Source organism: Cajanus cajan, chromosome 6 (genome assembly GCF_000230855.2).
Source record: "Cajanus cajan strain Asha chromosome 6, NIPB_CcT2T_4, whole genome shotgun sequence".
Taxonomy (NCBI): domain Eukaryota; kingdom Viridiplantae; phylum Streptophyta; class Magnoliopsida; order Fabales; family Fabaceae; genus Cajanus; species Cajanus cajan.
The window spans coordinates 63,081,693-63,093,138 of NC_138522.1; the positions used below are offsets into that span (position 1 = coordinate 63,081,693).

General features: G+C 32.5%; 1 protein-coding gene across 3 annotated transcripts; it reads right to left on the reverse strand.

Moving 5' to 3' along the window:
• Positions 1–758: 758 nt before the first annotated feature.
• On the reverse strand, positions 759–6,835 carry LOC109796792 (U-box domain-containing protein 3). 3 transcript variants are annotated; one of them, XM_020356590.3, is made up of 5 exons: positions 6,631–6,835; positions 5,262–5,542; positions 4,929–5,045; positions 2,827–4,746; positions 759–1,218 (listed from the first exon to the last, which is right to left on the reverse strand). In XM_020356590.3, exons 1-5 carry the CDS (start codon positions 6,638–6,640, stop codon positions 1,153–1,155), a joined length of 2,394 nt encoding a protein of 797 aa, XP_020212179.1. In that variant the 5' UTR covers positions 6,641–6,835; the 3' UTR covers positions 759–1,152. The 3 variants fall into 3 exon arrangements, with proteins under 3 accessions (XP_020212179.1, XP_020212178.1, XP_082915427.1); XM_020356589.3 differs by having other exon boundaries at positions 5,262–5,545; XM_083059301.1 differs by lacking the exon at positions 6,631–6,835 and having other exon boundaries at positions 5,262–5,346; positions 5,427–5,542.
• Positions 6,836–11,446: the final 4,611 nt, after the last annotated feature.

An 11,446-nucleotide genomic window follows, 5' to 3' on the forward strand; every position in this document is an offset into this window, starting at 1 on the left:
ATCAACATGCAAAGTATGCATAAGGGTATAAAATATGAATTGTTCATCCATTGTTACAATTGATTTGTTTCAATACAATTTTGCAACACCTGTACAAAATATAAACCAATTTATTGTCACTGGTTTACGACATACATTTTCAATCAATAATAATAAGTGCATTTGCATGTTTGGAGCTTGTAGCAAACTTTATACCTCTAGCACTTTGCTGTTTGATAAAGATAGTCCCATGTTACCTTTGATATGGAGCTTACGTTTTCTTACATGAGTTGTTTTTTATTTATATTTTATACCTAAATAACAACTTCTCTAGCTATGCAAAACTAAAACTCTTTTGTATAGTAATAAATAATTTCACATGAGATTAAAGTTCCATTCAAGAAAACTTAGTTATATAAATAGAATATTGTACACTTTCGTATCTTCATTTCGTCTGGATAAGAGATATGCGAGAGAAGATTATTTTTAAATTAATTTCATCTTATGATTTGAAAAATAATGCACCGGTACACCAAATTTAATTCAGTGTAGTTTGATTTTCAAAATTCATTTTATAAAAACAATGGAGTTTGATTTTTTATGAAATGGTTCTAGTTTTTCTATATCAATGTACTTCGATTTAAATTTGGATTGATTCATTTAGATTTTAATGGATACGTGATATTATAATATATACAGCTCATAGTGAAAGCCTAATTTGTTACAGGATTAAATAATAATAATAATAATAATAAAAACAGAGTGCTCACACAGCAGAATAAGGTACAATAATTTATGGTACACCACAAGATTTTATACCATATGTACAAATATGTACAACAGCGACTTCCAATCGCATCAGTTATGACTCGAGACTCCAACAAAACAGTGTTTTATGTTTAAATCTCGCCAAGCTTAAAGCTTCAGAAATAGTTTACCTTCTCTTAAAAACAGACTTCTACTAGAAAGAAACCAAGCCACTACATCCAACAGAACAAAAAGGAGGGGGAAGACAAAAATGTTTCTCACTAAGACACAGATGATACATTTAGAAAGAATTAAAAAAAAAAAAATGATTGAAGGAGTCCTAAAGTCCTCAACAGCAGACATAGACTATGGATTTACTGATGCAAAAGGGCAATGAAATAAACAAAACTGTCTATTTTCAAATTTTCATGATTTCCCCTTCCCCATGGCTCCTTCACGCTGATTCCGAAAATGACTGAGAAGCTGTTGTGCCTGCATGTACGTGAACAACACGTTAGCATTTCTTCCAATTTTAGATTAAGCTTAGGATGTGAGATGCTGTATTCCATGACCCCGCAATGTTTGTATAACTTTCCTTTAAGCTTGTGTTACTTTAAAAGTCCATTATGAAAATTAATATTTCTTTTAAACATGAATTATATTTTTTCCTATCTTAACAACCACCCCAAACAAGAGTAAAAACTTCCTCCTTTACTGTTTTTGGGGATAAGGGAGGGGGGAGAATGCACTGTTGTTAAGTCTCAATTTTACCTCTTTTTGGATGAGACTTATTGAACAAATTCCACTCATCCTTTGAACCATTGCAATATAATTGTTTTCTTTTTGGTTCATTTTGTGTGCAGATATAACTAACCCAAATTTAGCTAACAATACCTTAATACACCTCATTTTTTGTGCAGGTATTGAGCTAGGGACTTGAGGATTGAAGATCCATAGAATTGGAAACTAAAAGGAGCTAAGGAGCAGAGAAGAGGTTATGCGCCGGGTGCAAGGTGATCCGCGCCGGGCGAGCAAAACAGAGCATCTCACCTCTGGAAGCTATTGCGCCGGGCGTGTCCTGAAGACAGAGGGCATTTGGAAGGCCATGCGCCGGGCGCGAAGACTTATGCGCCGGGCGCATGAACCCTAATCTGTCTCCCCAAGCTCGTATTTGAAAGCATTTTCGGGGACTTCTCCCCCATTCTCACATTGGGCGCCTCCAGGAGCTGCGGAAGGGATTCCCAGGGCTTGGGATCGTCCGTGTGCGGATCTTTCCTTCGGTTCTTCATCCTCCTTTCATCTCTATTTTGTATTTGCCCTCTTTGTTGAGTGGTTTCACCCATTTTGTGGGGTTAGATGTAACCAACGTACTCTATTGTAATCTTTACGATTTTAATGATATATATACATGTTGTTTTATTCTTTGTTGTGTTTGTTTCTATTCTTAATGCTTGCTTTGGATTGATCACCCTTTGCATGATTTAAGGTTCCATGGGTATTGGAAAATAACCTGTGAAACTAGTTCTGAAACATATGCCTAGTGGTGACTGTATCTAGGGATAGAGCTTGACCCATCAGTAGTCTTAAACCCTAGCCTGTAATGCGGGTGTAGATATTGGGTACTCAAGGGATTGATATTCAATATCCGCACCTAGGCTCTTTCTCTAAGGGATTAGGTTTGAGTAAACTCATGGGTTGACTAAGCAATGAATTCAACAAGAGATTAAGGATACATTAGTGTTACGTTTGGTAAAATCTGACCCCCACAACCTCACAATACCACAATACCATTCCTTACCTTTTCCACTCACAAAACAATATTTATTTACAGCTTTCATTCCAATAGTCACAACTTTGCATTCACTGCACAAACTATGAAATTGGAATTATTCTTTAGTCACGAATAGTCAATAAATGCTTATATTTTAGCACTTTGTTTCAACAAACTGACTAACCGTGATTGAACCTCAAGGCTTCAACACTATATCACCTAGAGAGGAATAAAAACTCATAAAATGCGGCAAAACAATGGTATATGCACACTAAACAGTGATTAGACCACCAAAATAGATGACAAAGACAAGAGGATTAGTTTCATACCTTTTCCTTTGCTCTTGGAGTACCAGACTGAGATAATGCAACCAGGGGAGGTACAGCGCCTTCTTGGAGAATCAGGGTACAAAACTTTCGACTATGAAAACATAGTTGCAAGAGGATGGAAGCAGCATTTTCCTTTCCCCTCTGAGAACCTGATTCAACAATTTCAACAAGTAAGGGAATGCCCCCTTCCCTTGCAATTTCTAATCGGCCCTCCACAATTGTTGACAGGTTTGCCAAAAGAGCAACAGCTTTGTCAACCATTCCATCAGCAGGGTCCAATAACAGAACCAGAAACTTCACGGCTCCAGCTTGAACTATACGTGCTTTATTCTCATGGAATATTGATAGGTTGAATAAGGCAGTTGCAGCATCCTTCTTTCCCCTAAGAGTTCCAGAGGCTAGAAGATCCACCAAAGCTTTAACTGCACCAGAACGGCCAATTTTTGCCTTATTCTTATCCATGACAGAGAGGCTGAACAAAGCAGCTGCAGAATTCTCCTTGGCACCATCATTTCCTGTCTGCAAAACATGTATAAATGATTCTATGGCACCTGCTTCCATAATCAAGGCTTTGTTGTTATCATAAATTGACAAATTCAATAGAGCTGTCACAGCATGCTCTTGTGTTATCTTCATGTCTGAATATAACAGTGAAAGTAAAGGCATAATTGCTCCGCACTGCCCTACAATGATACGATTCTCCATGTTATGCTTGGTATAGAGCCTCAATTTTTCTGCAGCAGCAGTTTGTGTTTCAATCAATTGACACTGGAGGTCTTCAATCAACTCATTGACATGGGATGCAGTGATCAACTCGTCAGATCCTAAGTTGGAAATAGGATGGGAATCAACTTTCAAATGACTAGTAATGATTGTATTATTGTTATTCTCATTATACTTATTTTCATTCTCCATTCTTCCAATTTTTGATCCAGGGCTATCAAATTGCTTTCCAGATGACCAAGGATAAATCCCAAATTCCTTATATGCAGGAGAAGTAGGACACCCATTAGTAATTTCTCCAGACAACTCTACATTTTGATGCTTATTAGATATGCTTGACACCTCTTTTGAAACTGGAAGTACATAATCGGTACTAGAAATAGAACTTGAAAATGATTCGCTTCTGCTGTTACTACATGAAGGTGCAGGGGATTGTTGCTCAGACTTTTCTGTCTCTTCATTCTGGCATCCATTGGATTTCTTGTTTGATCTGAAAGAGTTATCATCCTTTTGCTTCTCAAATGCAGTTCCAGTTTGATCTAAATTGGAAATGCTACTATCTGAAGACTCAAAGCTACACACACAATCTAATTCTTGATGTAATAAATGATCTGAGGGGGATGAAATATGAGCAGAATTACTGTGCTTAGAGTTACTGGGAAGTTTGACATTATTTTCCTCACACCAATTTGCTATCATAGCTTTTACAGTATAATTGGGAATGAGATTGGTATGGAAAAGTCTCTGATGAGTGTTGGGGCAAACAGTTAGCCCATGATCAAGCCACTTTTGAATGGATTGCCTCTCATATGTCTGACCTGAAGCCACAATAACAGGATCCAACATAATTTCCAATGATAAAGGACATCGAAAGTACGGGGGAATTAAGACACCACTTTTGACTTCAGACTGCTCAATTTTCATTACATAATCACGCAAATTGCACACAAGATTCACAATTTGGTTAATTTCATCCAAGTCCCCTTTTGTTTTATTGACTTCAGCATTTGACCTTTCCATTTCCACGGCAATACTTTCTTTCAGGAGCTCCTCGTTTGATGTAAATTTGAGTAACCCTATAATTTCCTTTAGATGATCATAGAAAGGTTGAATATTATCCCTTTGATTTCTCAATGCTTCTTCTATATAGACCATTGCAGGATCCTTCTCAAGACATTGAAGTTCCTGAATATAGTGCTGAAAAAAGTTGCTACCAATTAGTTCCATGATTGTATTGATCCACAAGACACCCACAAAAACTGACAAAAACTACTATTGCCAAATAAAGTAGTTTGACTTTCTTTCAACTCTTACTTTTGCAGGGGAGTGGGATAGGAGAATAATGATCAGGAAAGAAGTAACTTCAATTTTGAACATACCTGAAGATTAGCCAAAATTGAAACAGATGCAGGTGACTTTAGGGATCTAACTATCATATGACAAATCTTGAGTGAAGAGTTTTGTATCTTAATCAACAATTCCCCACTTTGAAGAACCTGAAAATAGAATATTCCCAACAAAAGAGTTAAGAGGTTGCAATCAATTTCTTCCAGAGAAGAAAGACAGATGGGGGAGGTATTGGTGGTTCATTGTTTCTTTTGACCTTGTTTGAATGCCAGCAAAGGGGCTTAGGATTCTAAACAAGTTGAAATAACAGTAGCCGAATGATGATATTAGTTTAAGTATAAGAAGTTTAGAATAAAAGTAATTACACTGTGAATCTTGCTCATCTTTGGGCCCCATTTTTCAATAAACTCCCTAGTTTCGTTAACCCACATATCCAATTCTTCACATTCTCTGTACAGATTTTCATCCAAAGTGATTTTGTTATCCACAATATCATTGAGCATTGGTTTCAAACGCTTCAAAACACCAACCATGTTATTACAATTCTTCTGAAGGGGCATTGGTTTCACTGTTTGGCAAGAAACTAGATGAATGAATCGAGAAATGCCGTTGACAAGACATTTCACTGAAGTTGTATTTGTTTGACCTGCTTCAGTTAGAGCATATAAAATCTAGTGTTACAAAATCAATAAAAAAAATCAAAATTAAAGGAAACATTTGTAACATGTACTAGGGAATTAAAATGCACAATTGCAGAAAATCTCCCTGTGGTACAAAACACTGTAACTTGACTCCCTAAACATATCAACACATAAAGCCTTTGTGCATGTATATGAAACCCAAATAAGGAGTCGTTATGCATGGATTGGTAAGTTCAAGGAATCAAATTGCTTATTTTCCAAAATGGGAGATTTTTTTTTGCAATTGACCTATAGTTGAAGCCTGAAGGGCTTCCTTGCATTATTTTTCATTCATTTGCAGCTCTGACTATCCAGCAATTAGTGACCAAAATAAACTCCATTATTGAAAAACATTCCAACAATTAGTACCACATGTTTGTGTCCATGCAAAAACGCAGATCAGCTAATAAAGACAAACAAATAAGCATTTGAAAAATGCTTAAGTAGATAACAATGACATAAAATAAATTTGCACCATTGCATGAAAAGGCAAATGAATTTCACCTACAGGTAAGACGGGTCTGCTATAAAAAATTACAAAGATGTTATCAGAAATTCACTTGAGAGATCAAATGCAATTGCTGAATGAAAATGGTGCATGAAGACCAAACGGCCGAAACTGTTAAAGTCCATTGAAGGAAAAAGAAAATTCGGTTTTCAGTAACCTCACTCATCAACTTAAATGGTTACCAATTCAACTTTCAGACATAATTCTTCATCTGCCAGAACCATAGATTGGTAAAGTACTCCAAATTACCCTCTCTTCTTCACAACTTCTCACTAGTTAATCCAAAAACAACTCTATTAAGAGCCCTCAAAAACAACAACAACATAGCAAAATGTACCCAATTGTCAAGGAAATTCTCAACAACAAGATGTCACTAATCCACAACAAAACCCGAAACCACCTAAAATAACAAAAACAATAGAAGATCCTCCAATGGATCAAAAACTAGAAAAGGGAACCTGAGAAACCCATGAATTTTTTTAATATAAAAAATATTGTGAGGGAAAGTTGAATGTTTGGTTTGAATGGTTGCATTTGCATACATACCTATATGCATAGCTGTGATTATGAGAGTGGAAGGGTGGTAAAAGAGATGGTGATGAGTTCCAAAGCATGAGATTGTCTAAAATTAAAGTGATTTGTGAATTAGAAGTGAGTGAAAGGGCTTCCATGCCATGGCTCTGTTTCCCAACAAAGCTACCTGGAAAGCCTGACGCAGAGGGTCCAACAACTAAAGCAATTTTTCATCAAATTAAGTTAAGAACAACACAAATAAACATAAAATGGTTGAACTGGTGGGGCCCGTAAAAATCTTAGCTCATAAATTGAATCTAGTTCTTACTTCTTAATATCTTTCAATTGATTTTTAAAATTAAAAAGCACCATGTGAATATTTTTAAATTATATACCTATACACACAGTTTAGTTTTATACATTAAAAGATCGGATATTCGGATCGGGTTAAATACAATTTTAGGGTTAAACCCTAAACTCTAAAATATAATTAATTTACCATACATATTAATTTATAATCAAATAATAATATTAAGACATTTTTACACTTTCAATATATTTTAATTAAATTATATATCTATAATAAAAGTTTTTTTAAGAAATAATTTATGCAACGCAAGACAGTAGTACTTTATTAGCCTTATTGTAAATTTTTCAGTGGGTCAAACTTCTCTCGGATGTTGCATTTCTTCTAACTTTGTGACAAAAAATCTAGAATGCAAAAGAACTTTCAAGAGTCGGCCAAAGTCCAACAAGATTAGAAAAAAGATGGACATTAGAGAATAACATAATCGTGTAAAAATTGTTCTTATTGTCTCGCTCCTGGTCACGCTACCATTGATCTTTATTGTTGTAATGAATTTTAATAAATTTATTTAGTTATATTTATAATGTTAATATTCAATAAATTTAATTATTTGATGGTAATATCTGAGTTTTGGTATTTGATAAGTGAAAATCGGGAAAAAAAAAAACTGAATCTGTAAGCCAAAATGGCCCGTTCCGGATTCAGAACGTCCCGTTTTGGTTCCACTTTTTATGTGTATTTTTTTGAATCCGGAACGGCCTGTTTTGATCCATTCGTCATATGTTATTTTTTTTAATCTGAAACGGTCCGTTCTGGAACGTGAACGGTAAAAAGTGCTAGTTAGAGAAATAAATTTGCATGGTTACTATTTAGGTAAATATTTTTTAAAATAGTATTATTTGAGTAAAAAACTCTTAATAATAACTTTTGATTGGTTAACTATGTAATATTTTTTTAATCGTATATAACCATTAAACTCTATATTTTATCTCATTAAAAGTAAATATTATAAAACTAAATAGAAAAAAAAAGTTTGGACAAATTAATTTATGAATTGCTGATTAAAAAATTTCCTTAATAAATTATTAGTATAAGCCCCTTTCTTAATTTCCCATTATTAAGGCATAATAATATTCTTACACACATAATTTTATCCAAATACTGTTTATCTATTGAGTACTTATGAACGTACATTTATTATTATCCTAAAAAAATACATTTTTATTCTCTTTCATCTCATGTTTCCCTCTTTTTATTTATATATATCACTTCTTATTACATTACACATTATATCTATCAATATCTTTTTCTATCTTTTTTCTTTTTCTTTTTCTCTTCTTGCACTCTAAAACCACCCCAACAAAATAGGGTGTGCATTTTTTATCGTCCTAATGAATAGAAGGGTTTAGGTGATGAACCAAAAGAAAAAAAGGGTTAGGTAAGGCATTAAAACTCAAAAGTGAAAAGGACTTAATTTGTTACTACTTGCTACCTGGTCTAAACCTGCCCATTTGATGCAACTTTCAAATTCCATGGTGTAGTTAGGGAACATGATTGAACTGAGTGGTAGTGCTTGGGGCAATCTTTGCTGGCTATATTGAATTGTTGCAATGACCAAATCGTCCTTTGGATCCAATCCAATACCATACAGATCTCACTCCCTCCGTCTGCTCATTAATTTAAACATTGCTCTGTGTCTATCACATTTTTGCCAACCATGTGAGCCAACATTTTTTACAGCCACATTTTTTTTTCTCTCTTCACAAATAGGGGACGTAAATAAGTAAGGTGTGACCACTAGTGATTAGGAAAGGGGAAAGTATAGAGATTTAGGTTCTATATCCATTGCAACATCTTTCTATTCTTTCTTTTTTCCTTTTTTTTTAAATAATAATAATAATAAATAAGGTGGCATTGTACTTTAAGTAAACCAATAAATTTCATAGTAGTGTTAAGAACATAATAATATATATAATAACACATATAAACAAGGTTCATGTACCTCTTTATTCATTTATTAAGTATCTCTTTCCGTACTTATTTAGTATTGATGAAGTGTCAACCACAATCTATTGTGGTTAGATAAATGATACTTCCTCCAAAATTTATCAATCAAAAAATCCTTCCAACGTTTAAATTTTCAAAATATTAAAATTAAAGAAATATTTTATTTAAGATTGTTGACAAATGTATATCATTGATTAGTTTGAAGGATGAGATAGGGAATGCTTTTTAGAATGAAAAGTTTGTGATTATAACATTTAGTATATCAAGACAATAAATTGTAGTAATAATTATAAACACCATAAAAATTGATGAGATAAAGATAGATAATTATTAATTAGATTGTTTTTTTTATTCATTAAAATTATAATAATAATTAGAGAGTGTAAATTTAAAATTTTGTGTATATTATTTCAATCATTTTACTATATCAATCCTAATGATTTTATAAATTATAATTTTGACATTAAGTACAATGAATAATAATACATTGTAATTATGATATCATGTACAACTAAAATGACTATAGTCAATTAATTCTTTCTCTATGACTTATATGTACTAAAACTATTCTATATTTTGGTCAAATTTTACTTTAGAAGAAAAATATTTTTAGATACACTAAGGTGGACACAAAGATAGAAAAAAAATATTGATATGATTAAAAGTAGTTAACTAATATTTTTATAAAAATTAATTATTAACAAAATCAAAGATATTATACATCAATAATTTAATTATAAAACTAAATTAAAGTAATATAATATGTCAACTTAATTAGACTCGTTGATTATTGGCTAGATTATTATTATTATTATTACGTGTTTTAATTTTTTTAATAACATGATGATTATTACACATACATGTAATAATAATAGTTTTTTTTTATGACATCATAGCTGTAATAATTATTCCTTACACGACACTCCTAACAATTTAGGGGCGAGGCAGCTTTATCTTTTTGTTGTTTTGTTGAATCAATATCATAATTAAAGACATATAAAGTCAAACCGAAGTCCATACTCACTTACATAAAAAAGAATTCCATATATCCTTGCATCATTTATATTCTGGGTAGTAAAACAATACAGATCCAACACTGAATTTTCTCTTTTCTTTTATTTTTTTGTAATATAATTTATGCAGTATTTCAAAGTAAATAATCAAAGATTAATTTGTATTAATGAATTCTTTTTCTCCTCAAAGTCCACACCAATATTTGGATCCAAGCAGTATTTAAAAAAATGGATTCAAACTCATTTAAGTAAACGCAAACAATAATAAGCCTAATAAATAAATAACAGGTTGGTAATTTTAACCTGTATACCCCTCTTTTAAAAGAAAATGTTAATCAGTATTTAAATAGTATAGATAAAAGTGGGAAAACAATATATATTCTGTGTATTTTCATTGTGACTTTTTAATTAAAAAATATCATTTATTTATTATTTAATCGATGTTATCGATGTTCTTACTGACAATAACTTTTTTTGAACGTTGAGCCCATGATAAAGATTTAATTATTATTATTATTATATAAGGCATTTTTTTTACACGTCTCTTACATTTATATACTCGGATGTCAAAGTATGTGCGTACGTGTTTATAAGTTTCTCTTTATCGAAATTTTCATTTTCTTAACCACTTGAAACATTTACCACATTCAAAAAAACCAAAAATACTTCTGAACAAGTAGCAATATCTAAATGCTTTCATTATAAGATTATAATCGATTTCACCTTATTTTTTTTTATATACTTACATTTTGATTTAACCACCTACTCTAGATGCGAGATCTAATTGATAAAGTCCTACTTACATTTTCATTCGCTTTTGCTGTACCACCCTTCCTTTTTGTGGTCTGACTTCTAAGAAACAATGGTGTCTAAACTCTAAATTACATCCCTCAAAATCCTGAGTCAATCAGTATGAAGCTAAACAAACGAGATCTTCGTGATTTGTCTTGATTGGATTAGGTATTAATTGTTTGTCTTATTTGCCGTATACGTCATTGTTTGTAACTTGTATACTAAAAGGATTTTGTTGCTGAATCAGCATGCCCCAATGTTGATTTAGCGGCACTTGCCCACTGCTATATTAAGTGATGATATAAGGAAAATGTTTATATTGGAAGCAAGCGTATGCAAGCAAGCCACACCTGATGTTGGGTTCTCATTTATGATTTATCTATCATTATGGGCCTTAATGGAGCACTCATCATATCAATGAAAAGGGAACAATGTTAAAATATACCAACTCAGAACAAGTTTTACCGTATGTTTGGTTAAGGGAACAATTTTGAGGAATATAATTATTTAAGAAAATTAAAAAAAAAAACTTTTAAAATAAGTTAATCCAATCAAGTACTAGAACAATTGTTTCTAGAAACCTAAATCTTCGTATACATTAGTCGACCAAAGGTTAATCATGGAAATAGTCACTTACCCTTTCGTAATATTCCTAGTTTCATGTACCTTCTTTTCCATTGCCTTGACATGTAACAACATTACAAATTCCCACCGAAGAATCGGTAAGCAT

Bases quoted from the DNA above. Each gene is read 5' to 3' on its own strand.
- LOC109796792 (XM_020356589.3), bottom strand. The intron at 4,747-4,928 runs GTATGTTCAAAA...AACTTTTTTCAG, and splicing joins CAATTTTGGCTAATCTTCAG to CACTATATTCAGGAACTTCA. The intron at 1,219-2,826 runs GTATGAAACTAA...ACGTACATGCAG, and splicing joins CTCCAAGAGCAAAGGAAAAG to GCACAACAGCTTCTCAGTCA.